The sequence below is a fragment of the Xenopus tropicalis genome, chromosome 2 (assembly GCF_000004195.4).
Source record: "Xenopus tropicalis strain Nigerian chromosome 2, UCB_Xtro_10.0, whole genome shotgun sequence".
Taxonomy (NCBI): Eukaryota; Metazoa; Chordata; class Amphibia; order Anura; family Pipidae; genus Xenopus; species Xenopus tropicalis.
Window position 1 is genome coordinate 93,378,806 of NC_030678.2, and position 25,397 is coordinate 93,404,202.

At 38.4% G+C, this 25,397-nt stretch overlaps 1 protein-coding gene across 1 annotated transcript in view; it reads right to left on the minus strand.

Moving 5' to 3' along the window:
- Positions 1 to 2,910: 2,910 nt before the first annotated feature.
- Positions 2,911 to 25,397, minus strand: part of LOC100489463 (multidrug and toxin extrusion protein 2-like) — a 29,801-nt gene continuing 7,314 nt past the window's right edge. Inside the window, exons 3-17 of the mRNA XM_031896953.1 lie at positions 22,997 to 23,065; positions 21,064 to 21,212; positions 20,422 to 20,464; positions 18,500 to 18,544; positions 16,393 to 16,490; positions 15,348 to 15,445; positions 14,630 to 14,743; positions 13,863 to 13,930; positions 13,663 to 13,771; positions 12,828 to 12,903; positions 12,114 to 12,183; positions 8,485 to 8,617; positions 7,221 to 7,315; positions 5,398 to 5,476; positions 2,911 to 3,261 (exon numbers count right to left, since the gene is read on the minus strand). Coding sequence (XP_031752813.1) covers positions 3,056 to 3,261; positions 5,398 to 5,476; positions 7,221 to 7,315; positions 8,485 to 8,617; positions 12,114 to 12,183; positions 12,828 to 12,903; positions 13,663 to 13,771; positions 13,863 to 13,930; positions 14,630 to 14,743; positions 15,348 to 15,445; positions 16,393 to 16,490; positions 18,500 to 18,544; positions 20,422 to 20,464; positions 21,064 to 21,212; positions 22,997 to 23,065 — 1,452 coding nt within the window. The 3' untranslated portion in view covers positions 2,911 to 3,055. The remainder of the gene's footprint in view (positions 3,262 to 5,397; positions 5,477 to 7,220; positions 7,316 to 8,484; positions 8,618 to 12,113; positions 12,184 to 12,827; positions 12,904 to 13,662; positions 13,772 to 13,862; positions 13,931 to 14,629; positions 14,744 to 15,347; positions 15,446 to 16,392; positions 16,491 to 18,499; positions 18,545 to 20,421; positions 20,465 to 21,063; positions 21,213 to 22,996; positions 23,066 to 25,397) is intronic.

Here is a 25,397-nt window from a genome sequence, read left to right on the forward strand (position 1 = left end):
ACCCAACTGAAAGGATTCAACATTTTAGTTTCCAAAGCAACACCAGATAGATGGAGAAACTTCATTTGGTCACTGGATAAAATTATGTATGCAGATATTATGGTGTTTCCATTGTAAAGTTCACCCAACACTGATGGTCCAAATCTTTTACTGTCATAGTTTCCACTGTTACTAGAAGCTATAATTATTAAGCAGAAACTGTCTATATGGTTTTGGTTACTGTGTTTAGAAGTCCACTTTTTATGGCACCAGGAATATAGATTTACCAGTCGTTGTAAAGTTGTTAGAATAAAAGAAATCAACACTTCATTCGTCACTTGTCTCTTCACACAGTTTACTATATGTCATCACAGCATTCTATTCCTATTCTGTAGTCAGTTTTCTTCCCATTCCACCAATTGGTGGATCCATTTTATCTGCAGTATTTAACAGATTTACCAAACATATTTGTTGTAATCCTAATAAAATATCTATAAAGGAAGACAGTTTTTGTAATCAATAAGTACAGAACTCATGGTCAGCATACAGTATGTTAATGTTTTACAAATTTTGGGGTATTTCAAAGTAAGAACTTAGCCTGAGCCTGCATCTTATCAGGGTTGGTAAATATCTCCAGCAGATAACATTAACCCCCATATGTTTAAAAAAAAAAAAAAAAAGGAACTAATTTTTCCCAGTAGCAGTAACCCATGGCAACCAATAAGATGTAAATTGGTCCAGTTTACACATGAGAGCAGACTTTCCCCAGAAAGATTGTAATGAGGCAAGGTATTTGTTTGGAATTAGAATGTTGGGAAGATCTCTATGAACAGGACACAGAGCAGATAGGCTACCTGTCTGGAAGGAATTTCCAGTCAGAATATGGGTTCTGTCTGCCACTGCAAGGGGCAGAGGGAGAGTCAAAGGGTGATGGCACACGGGGTGGTTTGGCACCTGCAGGAGATTTGCAGGCTGACCAATCACCTGAATTATCTTTACACCCAATAATGAAGGAAACTGTGGGTAGGGCATATTTATTGCAGGTGACAAATCTTCCACTTAGAGAATAAGTTTAAATAGAAGGGGCAATACCCTAAACCAGTGCTGTCCAACTGGCAGCCCGCAACCCCCCTCTCTGTGGCACCCCACCTGTCTGGCTGCTTTGATAACTTACCTTTGTGTAAGCTTTAAATGGTATCAGTACTGGCCCCCTGCATGGTTAACACCTCAGATTCAGGCTGTAAACCCCCTGTATTGTTTAAAAATGTAATCCTCTGTGTTGTTCACACCTTTTAATCACTACATTGTTCATCCACGGCATTATTCACACCTCAGGTTCAGGCTGTAATCACCCACATTGTTCCCCTGTTCACACCTCAGACAGACTGTAGGAGCAGTAGAAACCCAAAAATAAACCCTGCACACTATAAAAATAAACATATACTGAGGTGGTACTGCAATTAAAAAGTTTTTTAATATATAGTATATAGTTATTGTGCAGACTGTAGCAGCAGTGGCAGCATTGTGTCACTGTAGGCTGCCTGTGTGTGCCATACACACAGGCAGGGTAGGGAAGGCAGAGTATGGCACACACAGGCAGGGTAGGGAAGGCAGAGTATGGCACACACAGGCAGGGTAGGGAAGGCAGAGTATGGCACACACAGACAGGGTAGGGAAGGCAGAGCATGGCACACACAGGCAGCATAGGGCAGACATAGTATGGCACACACAGGCAGGGTAGGGAAGGCAGAGTATGGCACACACAGGCAGGGTAGGGAACGCAGAGTATGGCAAACAAAGGCAGGGTAGGCAGAGTATGGCACACACAGGCAGGGTAGGGAAGGCAGAGTATGGCACACACAGGCAGGGTAGGGAAGGCAGAGTATGGCACACACACAGGCAGGGTAGGGAAGGCAGAGTATGGCACACACAGGCAGGGTAGGGAAGGCAGAGTATGGCACACACAGGCAGGGTAGGGAAGGCAGAGTATGGCACACACAGGCAGGGTAGGGAAGGCAGAGTTTGGCACACACAGGCAGGGTAGGGAAGGCAGAGTATGGCACACACAGGCAGGGTAGGGAAGGCAGAGTATGGCAGGTTTTTGCTGTACAACCACCATTAATATGGCTATGGTCATGCGATAACATGAGTGTGGTTTCAAGTGGGTGTGGTTTTAAAAAGGGCCCTCAGTGCCACAGAAGTTGAACAGCACTGCCCTAAAGAATTTATTTGTGGAGTAATGTTTGAGTGACCTCAAACATTTAGATGTGCTTTGCTGGCAGTCCTTAAATGGAAAACTATACCCCCAGAATAAATACTTAACCAACAGATACGCTGTTTGGGGGTATAGTATTCCTTTAAAGGGCTTAGTTTAGTGAGGGCACTCTCCAAGTGTGTTGATAGCACTCAGCAGATTGGAGTTATTATCATGATTTTTTTGTTTGTATGCTGATATAGGTATAATAAGTGAAACTAGTTATACCCTGTTTAGTTATGCAAACCAGTCCTAAATTACTTCAGAGCAGTATCCTAGATTATGCAAGTGTAGAGACATTTGCATTCAGACTTTGTAATAATGCCAGAAAAATTCTTACTATCGCTATGATTAATTTCCAACAAATAGGAAAAGGGGAAATAATTACCCTATTTATTGGATGCAGATGAACAGGCACTATGTTTTACGGTAACGGCTACTTCTTTTGAATTCCTATAGAAAGTAAAGCAGACACTTGAAATTTTCTCCTGGTTTCACAAAACGGTAATCCATTAATACTTTCTTTTGACGAAACACTGCAACATTTTTTGCAGGTGAATGTTGTCTCATCTTTGAGGCTGCATATCATTGCTTTTTCAGGCAAAGCTGGTAGTTAATTACTTTCCTAAAACATATGTACCCTATAAAAAATCCCAGTAATTCCACATGATAACCTATTAAAGGAGAAACTATGTAGTTTTATATACATTGATATAATTTAACACTGACCAGTTTAAACATTAACAACAAATGGCATTTGACTGAATGTTGCAGTCCAAACGAAACATATCATTGTGTGAAGCCTTTTTTCAAGGGATGTTACTACTGGGAATTAACAGTGAGACGAATAATGAGTCCAATGAACAAAAGAGACACAACAGCCAGCGATTCAAGTGCCTTTCGAATAATGAGCTTCTTCTGCAAGTGTTTGTCTTGCTCTGTCGAATGCTCAGTCAGCTGGTCTTCGTGTTGTACACTCTCACTGCTTACTGAGTCCAGGGCAGCATAATTCTTCAATTCCAAATTATCTGCAGTGACCAAAAGAAGAATTACATGTGTAGTACCATATTAAACTGAAGCCTGGGAAGCACAAAGTCATATACAAGGTAGTATTGTATTGTGATTGTATAAAACACACCTCTCCCAAACACTCTCAAAAAGCAGGGTAAACCAGTATTTGAGTACCCCAACACACAATGGGCCCGATTCACTAAAGTCCGAAATAAGGAGTGCTATTTATAGCATGCATTAAAAATCTTATCACTTCTTATTTTTCGCTCGATTCACTAAAAGGACACTTGTCATAATTAAGAAGCGATGTTCTTGGCATTATTTATCTTGCGACGACATATTATCAAACAACGTGCTGCGTAATATGTTGTGCGCTGCGTAATATATTGCTTGAAAATATGTCGTCGCAAGATAAATAACGCCAAGAACATCGCTTCTTAATTATGACAAGTGTCCTTTTAGTGAATCGAGCGAAAAATAAGAAGTGATAAGATTTTTAATGCATGCTATAAATAGCACTCCTTATTTCGGACTTTAGTGAATCGGGCCCAATATTCTGATTATATTAAACCAAGACAAGTATGCAACTCGATCTTCATATTTAAATGAAGACAAAAGCTGCTTCTTTACATAGGTAGATATTCTTAAAGGACAATGAAAGGTTAATATAAATTAAGAGTAAAAGCCCCCATACACGGGCCGATAGAAGCTGCCGATATCGGTCCCTTGTACCGATCGGCCAGGCTAGAAAATCCAGTCGGATCGGGGACCGCATCGGCTCGTTGATGCGGTCCCCGAACCGACTGCCCCATGGCCGCAAATGTAATCCGATCGTTTGGCCCTCAGATTATTTTTTTTTAAAGCCACTTGCTACCCGATATTGCCCACCCGTAGGTGGGGATATCGGGTGAAGATCCGCTCGCTTGGCGACATCGCCAAGCGAGCGGATCTTATAGTGTATGGGGACCTTAAGTCTAAAGGCATTCTTTTTAAGTACTTACTGCATATCTAAATTCCCAGATCCCTGCTTGCTTCTCTGAGATATGGTGCTGGCAGCCTACAGCAGTGTGAAGACTACAGTGACATCACTGAAATCTCTCTGTCCTTCCTGTAGGTGCCAGCGGCAGCCTTCCTATTCCCTGAGCATGTGTGTAACTTGATCCTGTCTCCTGTTCTGAGCTACACATGCCCACCAGCCAATCAGAAGCGGATCTGACAGAGGGGAGGGGGGGGAGGGAATGAAACACATGTGCAGTATGAAGCAAGGAGGGAAAGGAAGGGAGAATACCTTTTTAGAGATGGCTGCCTGTTCTAGAAAATGTGAAGTAAGTGTGACTGAGTAAATATTTGATTAGGTGAGCCAAAAGTGTGGCGTTTTTACTAAACAATAGGAGGAATATTGGGAAGTATGCTTTTTACATTTTGACTTGCATTCTCTTTTAAGGAATATTTGTAATAAAAAAGCTGCCAGCTTTTGCAGAGATTTTTATGTTATCCCACGTAAAGGCAGGTTTTTAGGTTCTGCTTGTTCATGTGGTGTGTGCCATATTGTATATATTGAACATACTGCACCAGCCTAAAGTTTCAGCCTTTCTATAGTAGTAATGATCCAGGTCTTTACAGTTGTGCACAGGAGCTCCCATCTTGGATTTTGTTGAGTGTCAGTGATACTCACATGCTCAATGGGCTGTTGGGAAGCTAAGCTTAGGGGTCATCACAAATCATGAAGCAGAAAAAATGAGGTTCAAATGCCATATAAGCTGATGCTACAGGGCTGAATATTACATTTTAATATACAGTATATTGTGAGTCAGTCCCTAAGCTCAGTAACTGAAAGCAGCACAGAGCATGTGCAGGGAATCAGCAGAAAAGAAGATGGGGTGGGGGGTCTATTTCTTTAGTTAAGCTTTAGTCCTCTTTAACAGATAAATAATGGTATCAGCTCAGTGAAGGGACAGTGTCCTCAGTGTGATTTGCATAGGCCAATAGTCCAAATTGCAGGATACTCAACATACCTTTTGCATTCAGTTTGTGATTTTCAAACTTTTGATTTTACTTTCACTGAATCACAACATACTGGTAACAAACCTGCACATGTTTATGAGAACATTAACCTGGGAGTAGAGTTATCTGCCTTTTATAGAAGCACTTACCTGGGGTGCTGATCATATCTTCATCAAATATGGCACCTTCTCTTTTTATGTTCTTCTCAAAGCCTATAAGTTCCTGTGCCTAACGGTAATAAAAAGCAGTAACACACACACACACATATATATATATATATTTTTTTTTAAATAAAGTTAGTTTATATAACTATTTGTGAAACAAACATCTACTAAATTTTAAATGTAGTTATGAAGTAGCTTGAAATCAAGTACAGTAAATCTAGATAGTAATTTCACGCTTACAATTCCTAGACATTTATACACAGGTACTTGGGTGTCCAGGGTCTACTGAGGCTATGACTTCAGTGGCCCCCTACTTCCTGTAATAGGGGGTAGGGAAGTGTCCACAGTGCCACAGGAAGCAGGCCTAGGTTACTGGGGCCCACCAGGTTTTTTCTTGTTGTTCTGCTGAGCCAGTCTGACCCTGGTTATACAGGAACTTATAGATTACAGTCTAGACAGGGAAATCATATTATGTCAGATTTAGTGAGGTAAGCATTGCTTTCATAAGGTTAATGAGTGGGAGATGCATACCTCCCAACATTTTGAAAATAGAAAGAGGGGCAAAAATAAATGGCGTACGCAGCATGGTGAAATTTTTTGACCATGCCCATTTTTGCGACCACACCCCCTAAATACCACTCCCATTTGACTAAATTTGGCAGGTTATTTAGAGTTTGAACACATTTCTGGGGGTTTTGGGGTCTTGTTTTATGTGTTATTACAGTTTTTTTTAAAAAAGTTGAAATTGCCCTTTAAGCTGCAAATCTCAGTTCCCCCAAGAGATCTGTTTAGCTTATTAGTTATCATTGTATCTAAGTGCAGGTGTGGCTTGTTAACTTTCTGGGCTCTCTGCCAAAAGCTACATATTTAATTAAGTCTGAGAAAAAGTGTTTCTAAGTGCAGGTGCAGCTCGATAAGATTTCTGGGCTCTCTGCCAAAAGCTATTTTTTAATTAGATTTGAGAAATAATGTATCTAAGTGCAGGTGAAGCAGAAGATCAAAGGGAAAAGAAGGACTTTTTAGTTAGAATCCGGGACTGGGGGTTGAGCTGTCGAAAGAGGGACTGTCCCTCGTAAAGTGGGACAGTTCAGAGGTATGGAGATGTTTGTTGAGCACTTGTAGCCATCGGGAAACAGTGGGTGCTGTTGCTGACAGGAGGCAGTCCCATATTGTGGAGAAAGTGAACATCTAAGTGTGCTTATTTGGAAGACATGGCCAGTCCAGGTGTGCAGGATGGGAGTAATATCCAGAAATAGTGAGTGGCCTTAAATTGAATCAACCTCTCCCTGGAGAAAATTTAGCATATTGTCCATACACTTCTCCCAGTGCTCATCTGGGAGTCAAGAAATAGCAGTTTGCCATTTACTGAAGGGCCGATCAAGTGGTGGAGGCGAATAAATGAACAGAGATTTATACAGCCTGAAAACCAGTTTAGGTTTCTGGGGGTCCCAGACAACCTCCTCGAATACTGGTGATATTTGCAAGACTATTTGCAAGGATGCAATTGTGTCATAAAGGCATGACGAAACTGCAGATATCTAAAGAACTGATCCACAAGTTTTAGTCAATTTTTTTGTCTTATTGGCAGTTCCTCATTAGGTAAGATGCCAAGTTTGGTCTAATGTAAAAAAAAATCCACATATGAAAACACAACAGGACCTAAAATTATTTACTTTATAATGGTATTTTCTGTACAAAATATATATGTTATGCATACCTATTTTTAATAGGAATCATATTGTACCCTGCTCTTTTGTAAAGACTCATTTCATAGAATGACATGGATCTTACAATAACTAATCAGATACCTTTTCAGCTATATGTTGCCAATTTGCTCTCCAGAAATAGATAATAAAATACATATTTATTACAGCAAATCCAGCAATTATTCCAATCCAGAATCCTGCCAAAATAAGGAAAACACAAAGTCACATTGGCATTGCAATTCTTTCATTAAATAGTGATTTATGGCTCAGTGACAGAGACTGGAACATTTTGGGGAAATGGGAAATTTATTGGGACCAAGAATACATTTATATTTTAGAACAAGTAAATTAAATTAAATAAAATCTTACATGAAAAATCCACATTTCATTGAATAATGCTGTATAGTTTTCATTGTATTCCTTAGGGTTAAATACTGTGTGTAATGCTGTTTGATTTGTTTACACCAAATAGAAGTTGTAGGAAAGAAATAAAATGGTATGTTTTTTTCTTATATAATAGATACATTTAGGGGCACATTTACTAATCCACGAACGTTCAAATAGCGTCCGAATGCGTTTTTTTCATAATGATCGGTATTTTGTGATTTTTTCGTAAATTGTTGCGACTTTTTCGTAGCCGGTACGACTTTTTCGTAAATTGTCGCAACTTTTTCGCAGCGTTACGACTTGCGCAAATTATCGCGACTTTTTCGTAGCCGAGTACGAAAGTTTCGGATTCATTCAAGCTTCAGTATCGTGACTTTTCTTGGGCCAGGTTGGAGCTGCAGAGTGCCATTGAGTCCTATGGGAGGCTTCCAAAATCATGCAAAGTCGGAAAGGTTTGCCCACCGTTTACGAGCGCTCAATACGAAAAAGTTGCGACAATATACGAGCAAATCGTAACGGTTACGAAAAAGTCGCGACAATTCGCGCAAGTCGTAACAGCTATGAAAAAACGTAACGGCGACGAAAAAAACGCAAAAAATACGAAAAAGTCGCAAAATGTTCGTTTCCAATCTGAATTTTTCCTATTCGGATTCGTTGATTAGTAAATCAGCCCATTAGAGTTTTAGAGTCCTTTTTATCAAAATGATGTATGCTAGAAAAATGATGTAAAATAAAAATATATTTTAAAGGCGTTTGTTTTCTTTAATGCTGCCCATTTGCCATTTACACCATTATTTTACACCGTTATTTTACACCATTTCAGACCATTAATGTCAGGGCAAAAAATTCAGGAGGCAAGTGATTTCTGGCATAAAAAACTGTAATTGTATACAATCACCCAAAGGAAAAACTTTGCCTGGTAAATACCCTTAAAAAAAGTAAATTGAATGTTTTTTTGTTGACAGACTTAAAAGAATACCTTTCAGTCCAAGTTTTGCAGTAAACATGAGAGGTGCAGCAATGGGAAATGTTATTAGGCAGTAAGTTAATGCAAAAATGGCAGCTCCAATCTCTGGCTTCCCAACTCCTCTAGCAAGTCCAATAAAAACAATCTATAAAAAAGGGGAAATGTTGACAAATAATTGATGTATAAACTGTTCCTGATCACTGAATACAGTTAGTTTAGTCAGGTTGATATTGTGAAGCCCCAGTACGGATTCTGAAATCTGCTTTGGAGTCTTACATTTGCCTGAAAATCTGTGACATGCACTTACACCCTGACATTTTCACTAAAATAATTGCAAAATGTTACGTCCATTGCCCATAAGGGTCTTGCAGAGAGTAACTTTGCATAATATGCTATACATAGCCTGCATCTGCAAATAATTCTCATGGCACTTGTAGTTAGCTTGCCACATCCACCATATCTTCAATTCAAAATGAGTGCCCTATAACAGTCTGCCCTGTGAAAAAATTCCAAATCCTCTTCTGTCATGTCAGTCAAACTTTCACTTTACAAATTAGACAAATATTTCCTTCAGTAAGCGCAGGCAATGTCTTCACTGCCTACCTTACTATATTTAACTTCATTATGTTGGGTTGAAAACCCCAACATACTGTTCTTCGACTTTAGCTTATTCTTCCGCTGCTTCTTATTCTTAGCGCCCCCGTTTTCTAAACGCTACTCCTCCTACAGTTTTAGGGGTACAACACCCAAACTCCCCACACTTCTTCGCCCTATAGCGGAGCAGGTTGCTTGTGCTATTCTAAGCGATCCGGACCCCCATCTTTTTGTGGCGCCGCTCCGAACACCCCAATTTTCCCATTGACTTTGACAGGGAAGATTTTCAAACTGCTGCCACACTTACAGCTTTGTAGCTACACCCCCCAAACTTCAATAACATAATAGTGGGGTCACTCTGAATGAAACAGCGACATTTGTTGGATGACCCCAAAGTGGGAGGGGCCAACAACAGCCAATCATATTTCATCCATTGACTTTTATGGGAAATTGAAACTGCTGCCAATCTTACAGCTTTGAGGCTACACTCCCCAAACTTGAATCACATAGTCATGGGGTCAGCCTGAATAAAAATATGATGACTCTTGGATGCCCAAAAGTGGGCGGGGCAGTGAACAGCCAATCAGGTTTTACCTATTGACTTGGCCTGCTCCAACCTGCTGCCATTCTCACAGTAATAACACCAGGTTCCCAAAACTTTGCAGTAAGGCACCAGGTAACTGCGGTTTTAGTTTTGAAAAAGTAGGCGGAGCCACCAACAGCCAATCACATTTCACCTATTTACTTTCAATGCTAAAGTGTAAAATGCTCTCACAATTTTTATGCCTGAGTCACCAAACTTTGCAAAGTTGGTCACTGGGGGAGTCCAGTTAAAAAATAGGAAAAGTGGGTTGGGCCACTAACAGCCAATCAGATTTCATCCATTGAATTTTATTGGTTTAAATTTAAAATGCTGCCATTCTCACACTATTTTTGCCAGGGTGCCCACTGTTTGTCAAAAGTGGGCACACCCACCAACCACCAATCACAATTTACCATTTGACTTTTATTGGTTTAACTTTAAACTGCTGCCGTTCTTTAACTATTAATCCTAGGGTCCCTAAACTTTGTAGAGTTAGTCACTGGGTAACTGCAGTTCCAGGATAAAAAACATGGGCGGAGCCACCAACCGCCAATCAGATGTCACTTGTTGACTTTCAGTGGGGAAATCTAAATTGCTGCCATTCAGACACTATTAAAACCAGGGTCCCCAAATTTTGCACAGTGGTTTTTACTATATAACTGTGCTCCAAGTTAAGAAAAAGTGGGCAGAGCCAACAACAGATCAGATTTCATTCAGTGCCTTCACGTTTTTCAACCCAACATGAAGTTTGTTCTCAAACTTCCCTTTCTAGTTTTTATTATTATTATTATTATTATCATTTATTTATAACGCGCCAACATATTCCGCAGCACTGTACAATAAGTGGGTTTCATACATTGGACATACAGAGTAACATATGTAGGGGTTTGACAAAAATGGGCGCCGTAGGATGGACACCCCTAGTACAGGCCCCAGGGTGGTACTGATTAATGGGACACTTGGTATGGTCTTGGATGTCAGTAGTTAACAGGGAGTATCCCTGCAGTTCAGGTTACAGCCACAGGGTGGTGTGTAAGGTTATATAAAGGGATGCAGCCATGTGCTGTGAGGTCTTAGTCCTGGGACTGCCAGGAGAGATATGTAGGTCATTGAGTTAGAATGGGTGGGGTTAAGACCCCCCCAGCAATACATCTGCTGGAGAGCAGCGCCCAAAGTGTCTAGGTAGGTGGATCAAGCCGCCGCTAAGTGAGTCCTTGAGGTGGGTCAGCCTGGCGGGTGTACCGGGGAGAGCCCTAAGAGAGGGTCTCTCAGCGAGAGTACCGGGGATCACTTGGCAGGAGAACCGTAGGTTACCCAACAGGAGTGAGGTACTCTTAAGGTGAAGCTAAGGAGTATGTGCCCTGACTAATGTATGCCACTCCTGGAGAGGTTCTGCCCAAATAAAGACACTCATCTGGTTCATCACATCCTATGTGTCTGACTCTTTCCTGCACCAGGGATCACCTACTGGCCGGTAAGAAACTACCCCAAGGGAGGGGCAAGGTACCGGGAGTTGTGTGGAGGCCCTGTTACAGTGTAATAGCAAGTTCGCAGGGTGGGAGTTATAGTCCCACAGCATCCCCCTGGGTGGAGGCACACCAATAAGAGTGAAGACTCCCTGTTACCCCCATAGTAAGCAGGGGCTCAGGATTCCTGTTAGCGCCAGAAGTAAGCCAAAAGTGGGCTACACATATAAAGCAATCAATAACCGATACAAGAGGTGAAGAGACCCCTGCCCAAGAGAGCTTACAATCTACAACTTCATACGCTTAAAGGGTTATTCTAACATAAATTTCTTGGGGCAGTGGGGGCCCAATTCAATTTTGCCCTGGGCCCACCCTCATCCTGTCAAAGAGAGCTTTGCATTATTCCTAAACCTCATGTATTCACCAGAAAGGAGTGCCTGAAATCACAAGAATGCAGACCATGAAGGGGAAGAAGGGATGTAAGGAGAGGAAGCAAGGTGCAGTATGGGAAGTGATTGCTATGCAAGTAGCATAGAGGCAAACAGACAATATAATGTATAACTGACAGCTGAGATACTCAAATATGTTTATAACGGGGAAGAATTTAAAAAAACTATTTGGGTTTATGTTTAATTGGAAACAGGCTTTCATTATACAGTTTTTAATTTGGGTGACAGGTACTCTTTAAGTTACCCTTCCCAGTAAAATTGCTTGCAGGATGAGATCAGATTAGTGTCTGTAGGAAAATAACAGCTAAAGCTCTGGAAGTTGAATATCCCTGTTATAAATTCATAGTGAACAAGAGCCTAACTTGTATTTAAAGGGGCAGAATTATCAAAATGTGAGATTAGAGCTCACCACAAAAACCCACCTTCTATTTATTCCAATGGGATTTTTAGAAGCATATTTACCAAATCATGGACAAATCATAACTTTCCCCTATTGATAAGTATGCACTATTTTAGTGCACTATTTTTATAAATAGTTTGTATACTTACTGCTGGTGAATCCAAGATATGAAACAGGGCACAAACTGGCATTACATCAATAACCAGTGACAGTATTCCACTAGGAAAAAGAAAATAAACCACACTAACATGAGTGGTTGGACTCCAGGGCCCCATTGCTGCAAGGTATCAAAGCTAACCACTGCACCTGTTAAATATTCAAATATGCAATATACAAAAATAAAAAGAAACAAATATGTTGGAATTAAAAAAGGCACAGCACTGTGTGTTATGGTAACTGTGCCTTGGAGAGCAGTGGAAATTAGACAGGATGATAGCCATAGACCAATAATAGGAGTAGCAGGGGAAAATGGACAACAGAGAGGTGCCACAAGAATAGGACAAAGGGGTCAAGTGATCAACTGACAATGACTGCAAAGTATAGCAGACCATAGCAACCAATCAGTTGGTAAAGAAAGCAAATATCTGATTAGTTGCTCAGTGTTACTAGATGTAGTGCAACTTTTGTAACCCTATCCCAGGTTCAAATTTTTTTAGGAACTTCTCTGTCGGTTTCAGTGCATATTTTCCAGCACAGCATCCAGTACAACATTTGTCAAAAAAATGACATTAAAGTAACCCTGTTGGATTTTGGCATGAATGAAAAAGCAGTTTTCAAATATATCGCAATGCTTCTTTAAACCATAGTGGATACATGTACGTCTGTGTTTCAATCACTAAGTTGATACAGAATAAAGAACTTACTTGTCATTAGTGAAAATGCTTGCAATAGGTCTCCTTAGTCCAATCAGTATAAAGAGATTGACTAATGTAGGTATTGCTGTAAGATACAAATGTACAAAAAGTTTGTCTTATGGTGAGAAAGAATATTTTATATCAATATACACAGCCCACTAATTAAGTGGGATGAATGTTTTCACAAGATGCTTGAATTAAGCCTGACCCATCTGTTTAAAGAACAACCTATACCCTACTGTTTAGTTGATGAAGAATAATAAGAAATTGATTTATATTATCTTGTATCAGTGTGTGTACATGTGTGTAGAGGGGGAATTAAGGGTTAGAGGGGGCTTTGAGGAGTATAGAGGAGTAAAGGGGTTGGGGTAACTAAGGTAGTCAAAAACCCTTTGGGTAACCAAAAACCTATATCTACCATTTGTATAAATTAAAGCACACGCTTCATACCCGCAAACAGTCAGAGAAATCTTGGGTAAAATCCAATAACTGTTCAAAACGCAGTAAGGAGACAATATACAATAGGTATGTGCTGTCCAGCTTTTTCCATGTAGTTGAAAAATCAGAAAGTGAGATACCGTAATTAAAACATATTATTCTTCAAAGAAGTCAGTGTAAAGCTAAGGAATTCTGGGGCCTATGTTAATGTGTTGGAATGCAATATTCAGCCTATGGACCACCAGTTAGGCACCACTGCCCTAGATAATAATGTAAATATGCATTAGTAATCAACAATTTCTTTTGCATTTTCATTTGATTTGCATTGTTGCCATTCTCCCTGTTACACGCTTGGCTATAATCATAATCATGCTAATTCATATGTAATCTCTCCTTGCTTTCCTACCTGTTAAAATAAAGCTCAGTTTTGCAGATTTTATGGCTTGCTTAATCTCGCCGGCACCCAGGAAAGTACCAACTCTAATGCTAACAGCCATGCTTAGGGCAAAAGGAATCTGTTATGGAGAAATGATAAATAGAAATACATTGAAATAAATGCCAGAAAAAGCAAAGAAATAAATGTAGCACTTTTTCAGATACAGTAACCTTGTGGATAAAGGTAATCAGCTGATACAGGATTGTCTGGGCTCCCAGCTCCGCCAAGCTAATGAGGCCTAAACAAAACAAAAACACATGATGTTAGTAGATGTAAGTAGATAATGTTTCTCTGATATAGATATAGATATATATATTAAACCTACACATCTGTAGATTAAAGATTACATTCTAGTGTAACGGTAGTCTGTCTAAAATGATACTTTTGTATTAATCTTGGCATCAGGTAATACATTTTACGGGGTTCCCCATTCGCATGCTTCTAGAAGCGTATCACTGGCTAGTACCACCAGCAAAGCATACAGCTATATTGAATCTGAAACACTTAAGCTGGTCACCTCTTTTGTTGTTAAAACACTGCAGTGCAATCTAAGCTGTCTTCAGGTAGTGGGTCTCAGAGGTACAGTATACTGTTGTCAAAGTAACAAGGGTTTCCTGAATTGTAGCAAATTTTGAAAAATGTGATTTTATTTAAAAAGAAAAAAGGCTATACAATATCAATTATACTTTTACTAAGCAATAAGACAAGTGGAACTTAGCTGCACTCATATTGGGATTTTATTAATAGTTAACTTTTTTGAGAATATATAGGCCTTTTTACAAGAAACAAAGGTAATAATAATAATGTATAATAATAATACGGTAATAATAATAATAATAATGATAAAATAATGCTGCCATTTACAGGCAGTAGAGTTACACAGTAATTAATGATACAGTCATATTTAATGAAGATTATTAGGATTTGTCTAAGTAACCTGTTAATATGATTGATATCTCATATGCCCATGATTCTATGCCTGTCATCAGCATATTGGGTATTCCGAGGGCCAAAAAAACTCTCCATTCCTTCAGACATTCAGTAGACCAGCCTATATATCAAAATACAGAAATTTTTACTTACATAAAAAAGGACAGTAAACTATCTATATGATCATATGAACAGGAAGAACCCTGAAAGTAGTAATGTACAAGACAAACATATAAATGAATTTTAAAGGAAATGTCCACCCAAAAACAATTTTTTGAATACTAAGGATTGTATTCTAAGGAACCCGGATTTGTGGCGAGGCCACAAAGATCCAGGCCTAGGGCGGCACAAACATAGTGGCGGAATACATTGGATAAAACTTTTTTAATGACTTTAAAGTTATTTGTACATGTAATTCCTATTGGCAGGCAATAAAGGGGCAGCCATTTGGAAGTTTTAACCTTGACCTGGTAAAATATGGTGCTGACTTGGCCAGCACTTTTCCAGGGGTGGCAAAAAGCCAAATTTCTAGTTTTGCCAACCGAAATTCTGCCTAACTAGGCATACTACCCCCTCAGGAGCAGACCCAGATGTGCCACCCTATAATCATGGCAGGATTCATATACTGTTCTGTGAATGTTTTCTGGCTTTTTATATTTTTTTCCCCATGAGTCTTACAAAAACAGTTGCATTATGATTAGTTTGGAGTTCTAAATACACCTTACCTGGCCATGTTTCCACATGAATCTTTTTGAGCCAGATATAGAGATACAACACTGTACATTCAAAAAGTGACCCAATTGTTAGGGCTACAGCAGCCCCACTGAAAGTAAGGAAGTAATGTGGATTATTGCTTTGTTCAGTGATACTGTACTTTGGTTATTCTAGGTATTCTATCACACACACAAATATACATATATTCTCACCCCATTCTGGTTTGCATAGTATAACCTAAATCTTTGAGATCATGCAGTTATCAACTGGCACGTGTGAATAAATCAGTATTATGTTTACTACTCTTTTTCTTATTATTTTATTACTCTGAACTATTGCCACTCAAGACTACTATGCACTTACATGTTTGTGGTAGAGAAAGGAGCAAATCCTTGATAACAAATTAAGTTTACATGAAATATCATTCAGTTCAATCTATCTATACAGTACCTTGTCTGTGCATTTCCTAAGACACTGAATTAACAGGTGCTGTGTGCTCAGGGGAACAAGACACTGCAAGGTACCGTACTTATTGCTATTCAGGAATGAAACAAACTGCAACTTGCAGCAGGCAGGAACCTGCTGGGAAAAGGCCACTGGGTCCCTTGTGTGACTTCTGTCCATTGACAGGGTCTAGGACTAGGCAGCAGCGGACTTAAGGAAAGCCTTGGTCATGGACCAACCCATTATTTAAAACAGGACTTCTAATGTTATAACTTGGGACTTGGACTGTGAATACTGAAGAGTTAATAGATTAAACTGTGGGTGGGAGGATGGTTATGCAAATGTGTTAGAAAGGTACTCGGTTGAAATATTTACAGTTTATCTTTAAGGTTATTTTGAGCTATGCTTTCACTTTTGGAGAAGGAATGCTCCAGTAATAAACTTTACTTGTGTTCCTGCCGCCCAGTCTTTATAAGCTGTTAATTTGGCCATGTATGGCCATCTTCAGACTTAAAGACGAAGTGTCCCACACTATGTATACAGTAAGAGGATTGAATGTTTTTTAAGTGAAACTACAAAAAAGAAGACAGGCCATTAAAAGTATATACTTACATCACCCCTGTTTTTAGTACAAACAGCATTATGTAATTGACGATTGTGTTAACAATAAGTGCAACAAAACTAATGAAATTCTGCGGCCAAATAATTCCCTAGAACAAAAAAAGAAAAAAAGGAAATAAACAATGGCTGCATGTTGGTGGCGTTGTATGTGCAGACATAAGGCTTATTTAGGAACACTTGCAGTACTGCATTCTACAGCCTCTTCTTGCCAACATTCAGAATACTAAAAGGTGTATTTACTAACATTGGAGACAAACATCACAATCAGATCTTTGCTTTTTTTTTCTAGGTGACCGTTCAAATCCAATTGCTGATTGTTTTCTATGGGAAACATCACCAGTGATGTTTGTCTCAAATGTTAATAAAATACCGCTCTCTGATATTTTTCCTTATCCTACTTTAACTTCCAGTAGGCATAGCAGGGGATTGTGCATGAATGTTGTTTTAAAGGAGAAGGAAAGGAGCAATTATTGGGGGGTGCCAAATGTAATCACTTACCTGATTCCCCTGGACTGGTGCTCCTGTTAGCAGAAAACTGCACCGGCATCAAAGCAGGTGCTTATTATTTTTTATTCCTGACTTGGAGGCAAATTTTACATAAAATGTACTGCCAAACAAAGCTCAGGTATGCTGCCAGTCTATCTAGGGGCTACCAATTACCCTTTTTCATGGTTGTCTTTCTCCCTAACTCTTTTTACATTTGAATATGGCTCACTGGAAAAAAAGTTTGGAGACTCACGGTATAGCATGATACCCAGCAAGGAGTACAAGACAGGGTTATTATTCTTATGTAATCTTGCTACTAAGGAATATAAAATGCATAATAATGATAGCTGTTTAAGAATGTAGTGCTCATTTAGTGCAAGATACAAATTATACCAGCTGGAACTGACATATGGGTGTATATCTTTGGACCCAGATAACTTTTGCTGCTGGTGCCTTTTTTTCCATTTATGTCTATGGGGCCATTTAAAGTGGACCTGTCACCCAGGCATGAAAATCTGTATAATAAAAGTCCTTTTCAAATTAAACATGAAACCCAAATTCATTTTTATATTAACACATCCAAACCCATTATAAAGGCATTTAAAAATCACAGCTGTCAATCATATATTGCTTGCCCCGTCTCTATGCCTTAGGCAATAACTTTAGCTTTCCGTTCAGCACCACCTAGATGTCACTGCATATCTTTCCCCCTCCCTCCTCCTCATCTAATTGTGTAGCCAGTGCAAGAGTATGGGCATCTGGTCCCCCCATTCTGGCACATAAACAAGATTTTGGCATGATACACAGCTTGCCTTCATAACAGTGTCCACAAAATGGTGCCTGCCTGCTTGCTTTGATTGAGCAATTCCAAGACGGAAGGAAACAAGATTTATATTATTTATATAGAGTAAGTAAAGTTTATTTTGCTCAACTAACAATATAGAAAATAATTTGGAGTTATTTCTTAGGGTGACATATAACCATTTTTAATAACCATTAATAACCATTTTTTTTCCCAAAATGGAAGTTGCCAAAAAAAGTTGTGCCTTTTTTGACATTTACTATATGTCAAAATGGCTAAAAATCCGGATCAAACAATTTGGCAGCTAAAACTTGCAGAGATCATGTCATTTGCTTCAAAACTTTTGAGGTTTTGGATTTTTTACACTGTTTTTTTGTGTGGAAATTCAAAGAAGCCACAGTTTCAATGCGACAAGCTGGAAAATTCAGAATTTTCGCAACTTTTTGGTGACTTTTTCAGCACATGCTTTTTAATTTCAGATTTTTAAATAAATGCCAAACATTCGTGGAAATGAGTTTATTTGAATTTAAAATTAAAAGAATTAGTAATGTCAGAGTTTTAGTAAATTTGCCCCAAATATCCCAAGGGACTGACAGTTCCTTAATCCCAATCTTTTTTCCATCCATGTTCCACTATGTCAGCATGTGGGTTTGAGATATTTCTCCTTTGTATTGCAGTTCTAAACTAAAAGATAAAAGAATCCAAGGGCTAGGTGCACCAGCAATGCAACAATTTTACTCTGCTGTTAATACTGTTTTATTCTCTATAACTAAAACCTTAGAAAAGTTATATGATATTAATATACTGTACCTGATTTTGTAAGTATCGAAGTCCAAGTTGGAAAAAGCAAAATGCCTGTGATCAAAACCAAAATATTACTGTTACATGTTATTAAAAAAAACATAATATCCCTCTAGATCAGTAGCTTTTAGAATTTTCAAGTTTGATGTCCAGCATTTGGTCAGGTGGTAAATGGAACATTTTCTAATTGGGCCAGTGTGGTTAGTGGAGTACCGCAGGGGTCAGTCCTTGGTCCTTTGGTTTTTAACGTGTTTATTAATGACCTGGAGGTGGGCATAGAGAGTACTGTTTCTATTTTTGCTGATGACACTAAATTGTGCAAAACTATAAGTTCCATGCAGGATGCTGCCACTTTTTGGATTGGAAAACTGGGCAGCAAAATGGAAAATGAGGTTCAATGTTGAAGTTATGCACTTTAGTAGAAATAATATAAATGCAAGTTATACACTAAATGGTAGTGTGTTGAGGGATCCTTAAAGGTGACCATACACAGGCCAATTGTAGCAGAATTAGTTGTTTGTTAAAAAACGCAAAAATTGCCAGAGACAATACAGATCTTTTGACATGCAAGAGGATTACCATTCTGGCGTTGGCAATTATGGACAATGTTCAAGAGTTTAAAATACTATTATTATTTCTGAACCTACGGTAAGTGAATAACAGTATTTCATTAAATGATGTTTGAAGGCTAATTCCATGCAGCATTTTAATTTCTAGCAAATGGTCCTTATAAGTTTATGTCATATTTTACCTACTATAAGCTGGTTTTTAAATGGTATTACATACAAATGAACTAAGCCTAAAATAGGTACTGGTGGGAATAGACACTAAATTGTGCAAAACTATAAGTTCCATGCAGGATGCTGCCGCTTTGCAGAGCGATTTGACAAAATTGGAAATGTAAAGTTTGCACTTTGGTAGAAATAATATAAACTTGAGTTATATACTAAATTGTAGTGTGTTGGGGGGATCCTTAATTGAGAAGGATCCGGAGGTTTTTGTAGATAAAAAGTTGTCTAATTCCAGGCAGGGTCATTCAATGGCTACTAAAGCAAATAAAGTGCTGTCTTGTATAAAAAATGGCATGGACTCAAGGGATGAAAACCCAGGTACCAGGTCTTTGGTAAGGCCTCACCTTGAGTATGCAGTGCAGTTTTGGGGTCTAGTTCGTAAAAGGATATTAATGAGCTGGTGAGCTGGAGAGAGTGCAGAGATGTGCAACTAGCAACTAAATGGTAAAGGTTGGGGTTGTTTTCTCTGGAAAAAAGGTGCTTGCGAGGGGACATGATTACTCTGTACAAGTACATTAGAGGGGATTATAGACAGATAGGGGGTGTTTTTTTCCCATAAAAACCATCAGAGCACCAGAGTCCCCCCCTTTAGATTAGAGGAACGGAACTTTCATTTGAAGCTGCGTAGGTGGTTTTTCACAGTGAGGGCAGTGAGGTTGTGGAATGCCCTTCCGAGTGATGGCAGATTCTGTTAATGCCTTTAAGAGGAACCTGGATGAGTTCTTGAACAAGCAGAATATCCAAGGCTATTGTGATACTAATATCTACAGTTAGTACTGATGTTGGTATATATGGTTTATGTATGTGAGTGTATAGATAGGTCAGTATAGGTTTGTGTCTGCTGGGTTTACTTGGAAGGGTTGAACTTGATGGACTCTTTTGGGACTCTTGATGGGTCTTTTTTCAACCCTATGTAGTTATGTAACTATATAAAGCAGATACAGTTCTGATTCTACAATGGTTGTTCAAACTATTCTTACTTTAGTGCTATTTGGGCCTTTGGCAGTGGCATAGTCTTCAAATGGTTTAAAATAGGAAAACTTTACTTTTTTAGGTTGGCAAAATATGTAGAAGCCTGGAGCCTCCTAAAAGTACTTTGAAATGTTAAAGGATACATGAGAAACAGCTTGGGATACTTACAGGTAAAGCTGGAATATTCACCAACATGCATAATTCAGCCAACCTACCAGCAATATAATGGTTAATATATTCATAAACCATTTTACATTCAACTACCATTAATCAACCATCCATTAAACCCCCATTGCAGGCTCCATATAGTACAAATCAGCATACCAAACATATGTACAAACCAGCATGAATATGCAAGCAAGATATTGCTCCTGTTCCTCCCAGACAACTCAAACAACTTAAACATTTTTTTTAAAAATGAAGGAACTGGAAATATAATATACAGGGTACTGTATTTAATTAAGAATTATCATCATACTTGGGGGGCATTTACTAAACCACAACTTTTTTGGGTTCAGCTTTTTTGGCACAAAAATCAGAAAAAGTTGCAAAAAAAAAAGAGCAGTTTTATTTACAAAATGTTATTAAGCGACAAAACTGCAACAAGTCCAAATCTGAAAATATGTATTCTAAAACCTGTTGAGAACCTGTAGTTTTATTACACTGGCTCTTGTATGACAATATTATGTCACACTTATTGTGTGACACGTCAGTTAAGATCTTTTGATTGGTGGAAATTCATTTATCAGTGGTTTCAAACAAATAAAAATATGAAAAAAATATATTTTAGTAAATCCCCCCATACTGTACCTTGCCACTTCTGGATTTTGTCCAAGTAACACAAAAATGTTTTTTGTGTTGATATATAATGCCCAGCATGGGAAGCAAGCTAGAGACAGAATGACGATGGCACGCTGTAAAACAATTCCAATCAGTTTCAGGTTTTTCCCTCCATATATCTTAAAAGAAAAAAACATGCATATTTATTTGCCTAATGGGATCTATGTATATACAAATAGTAAGCAAAAGTGCTAATAAATTTATTCCATACTACTGCCCAGTTGGCATAGGGCATCATTTGCTTGAAGTTGAACTAAATTATCATGTAGGTAATAGCTCATATGATTCAGTAAATAGACCTCAATATAAACAGTTGATATTACTCTGTAATAAGTAGTTCATATATAAGTAATGTGCTAATAAGTCAGTCAATTCATTGCCTGTCAGTGAAATTTGCCTTAAGTTTTTTTACTCATTGGTGGTCAGTGGAGTTTGCCTTAAGTTTAAACCCTTTATACCTGCCTGCCCTTGTCAAGCTGCTGTCTTTGCTTAATACACTACATAGATTTCTAGGTATGTTACACAATTTTGAACTATCCAGCCATGCTAACCATGGGTCAAATTTTGACCAGGCCCCCGACAACAAGTCATATAATCAGATGGTCCACTTCACAATTTTCACCCATCAGCATTCAAATGTAAAAAAAGAACTGCTCATGTATGGCCAGCTGAAATCAAATTAGGTAAAAACTTTTGTCCCAACATTGGTAGTACACACCAAGACCTGTTTGAGCTGGGTACTTTCAGAAATGTAAAGGACTGATATGTAAGGTGATCCACTCAGGGCAAAAGCTCTATTCCTACAAACCCCCTTCAATGACTTTAGGCCACAACACTCCACAGAATCCAATTAAACCTCGCTAACTAATGATCTGTTATCAGCTAAAGCCATAAACCACTTCTCACTATTAATACTCCTAGATCTTTCAGCTGCTTTTAACCCTGTTGATTACTCTCTACTCCTGTCCCTCCATTCTCTTGGCCTTTGTGGCTCTGCCCTTTCCTGGTATTTATTCTACTTCTCAAATCACTTTTTCGGTGTCTTTAACAATGGAGTCTCATCTTTTCCCTTTTATCCCTATCAGGGTTCCACAAGGCTCTGTCATGTGCACCTTATCATTTCCTTTCTATACTTTTTCTCTTGGCAAACTTATCAATTCATATTGCTTTCAATATCACATCTATGCTGATGATATTCAAATCTATCTCTCCTGTTCTGATCTCAAACCAGAGCTCTTAACTTGGGTCTTTTCTTGCCTTCTATCTCTACCTGGTTGTCTCAACACAGCCTTAAATTAAATATCTCGAAATTGTTCTCTTTCTCCCATTCAGCACCCATATCACCCCAAGAGTTCTATCACAAATAACAAATCAATTATCACCCCATCTCCTCAGGCCTGGTGCCTTGTGGGTTATTCTTAATTCTGTCCTGTCCTTCACTCCTCATATCAAATAACCTATTAAATCAAATACTGTGTTCTGCCAAAAAACTGGTAGCAGTGTTTGAGGTTTTAGTAACATTATATAATCTCAATGTAATCTTTGTTATACTATATAATCTTAAATCAACAAAATGAAACCAGCTCCCTTTCTCAGGGTTGTGCAAAGAGGAGTGTGCAATGAATGTGGTGCTTCAGAGCACTTTATGGCCCCAACCCTCTCATGGGTTACACAGATAAGCATCATGATTTTAATCAAATCCAACTAACAAATATGTTGTATAATCAGCCATTACGTTTAAAAAGTTTGTTGGCATTACACAAGACAATAAGCAGTAAATGTTTTACTCATACTAAAGAACATAAAAAAAGATTTGCTCACTTGACAAAAAACTGTTTAACTAAGAGGTATGTAGGATATAGCTCAGGCTGAAAATTGTCTATATGTTACATTTTGTTCCTACCTGTGAGAGAAGGGTATCACATGCACCACACAAGCCCAGTCCTACAGACATCCCAGTGACTGCTGCAAACTGACAAAGTGCAAATACAGTTAAAACATACCAATGTCAGGGAAATATTATTTTGCTTTTGGCCTAGGGAATGAGCCTTAAAGGGGATTGTAACCTTTCATAAAACTGTCACACTGTACCCCCAGATCTCTAGGATTGATGACTAAATTACAAATGCAAGAGAATTTGATAATGAAAATGCTTCTCAGTCATTTTGTTGTTATCTGGAGATGATTGTGTCATTCACTGTATATTACACTGTATTCACACATAGGGAAGTAGGAATACTCTGCTTAATGCAGGGATCCCCAATGTTGTTTTTCCATGAGCCACATTCAAATGTAAACATATATAGGGAGCACAAACATGAAATACAGTGGGCTCTGTTTGGCAGTACACTTGGTTTTTATTCAACCAAAACTTGCCTCCAAGCCAGAGATTTAAAAATGAGCACCTGCTCATGGAAACAACTGTAGATCCCAATCATATTACTTAACAATTTTTCTTTTCCTTTTTAAAAAATCGGAGAAAAACACGTTTTTGAGTACTTTGTGGCAGATGCTTTGAACAGACCAACAATCTACCCAAGGTTTCTATATATAATTTATGGGATACCAAAAAGAAAAAAGCCAATTTACCCCTCTGTTATTAGGAGGATAAAATGGCTCTAACAGAATATAAAGCTAATTTATGAATGCAGCAAATGTAGTGAATGCAAGTGAACTTTCGAATCTACATGTTTTTCACAGAATTCCAGTGTCACTGCAGCTGTGCGTTGAGCCACATCCAGCATGTGTTTCCTTGAATGAGGCACAAGTTGCAGTTAGCTTAAGCAGAGCAGGGATGTTGTATCTTTTCGGGTGCCAATGCACAAAGCATTAATGTGCAATTTGCTTGTCAGGAGAGGCTTTTGATGCAACCCACTAGTGGAATCCTGAAAGTACATCCACACCAAGATTGGATGAGCCATTATACTGTGTGTCTCATTGTTTGTCTGTCATTGTTTGTCATTGTCTTTCATTGTCTGTCATTATTATTTTTTTCATTGTCTTTCATTGTCATTGTCTTTCATTGTCTGGCATTGTCTGTCTGTCATTGTCATTGTCTGTCTGTAATTGTTTGTCTTTGAAATTGTCTTTCATTGTCTGTCATTGTCTTTCATTGTCTTTCATTGTCTGTCATTTCTATCATTGTGTTTCATAGCCTTTTATTGTCTGTCATTGTCTTTCATTGCCTGTTATTATCTGCCTGTGACTGTCTGTTACTGTCTATCATTGTCTTTTATTGTCTGTCTGTCATTTTCTGTCATTGTTTTTCTTTTTCTGTCATTGTTATTGTCTGTCATTGACTGTCATTTAATGTCACTGTCTGTCATTGTCTTTCATTGTATTTCATTGTCTCACTGACATTGTTATTCTCTTTCTGTCATAGTCTGTCATTGTCATTGCCTGTCATTGTCTGTCATTGTCTTTCATTGTTATTCTCTGTCTGTCATAGTCTATTGTCTGTCATTGTCTGTTATTGGCTGTCTTTGCCTGTCTGTCATTGTCTTTCATTATCTGTTATTGTCTGTCATTGTCTGTCTGTCATTGTCTTTCATTGTCTCTCATTAACTGTCTGTCATTGTTTGTCATTGTCTTTTATTGTCTTTCATTTCTCTCATTGTCTGTCATAGTCTATCACTGTCATTCTCTGCCACTGTCGTTGTCTTTCATTGTCTGTCATTGCCTATCATTGTCTATCATCGTCTTTCATTGATTTTCTGTCTCTGTCATTGTTTGTCTGTCAATGTCTGTCTTTGTCATTGTCATTGTCAGTTATTGTCTGTCTGTCATTTTCTGTCTGTTATTGTCATTGTCTGCCATTGTCTTTCATTGTCTTACTATCATTGTCTCTCATTGTCAATGTCTGTCATTTTCTTTCATTGTCTGTCATTATTATTTTTTTCATTGTCTTTCATTGTTATTGTCTATCTTTGTCTTTTATTGTCTGTGTGTCATTTTCTGCCATTGTCTGTCATTGTTTTTCTTTTTCTGTCATTGATATTGTCTGTTATTGTCTGTCATTGACTGTCATTGTCTGTCATTGTCATTGTCTTTCATTGATTGTCTGTCATTGTCTGTCTCATTGTCATTGGCAATGTCTGTCTGTCATTATCTGTCATTGTCTGTCTGTTATTGTCATTGTCTGACATTGTCATTGTCTGTCTTTGCCTGTCATTTTCTTTCATTGTCTGTTTGTCATTGTCATTCTCTGTCTGTCATTGTCTTTCATTCATTGTCTGTCATTGTCTTCCATTGTCTGTCATTGTTGTTGTCTGCTAATGTCTATCATTGTCTTTAATTGTCATTGT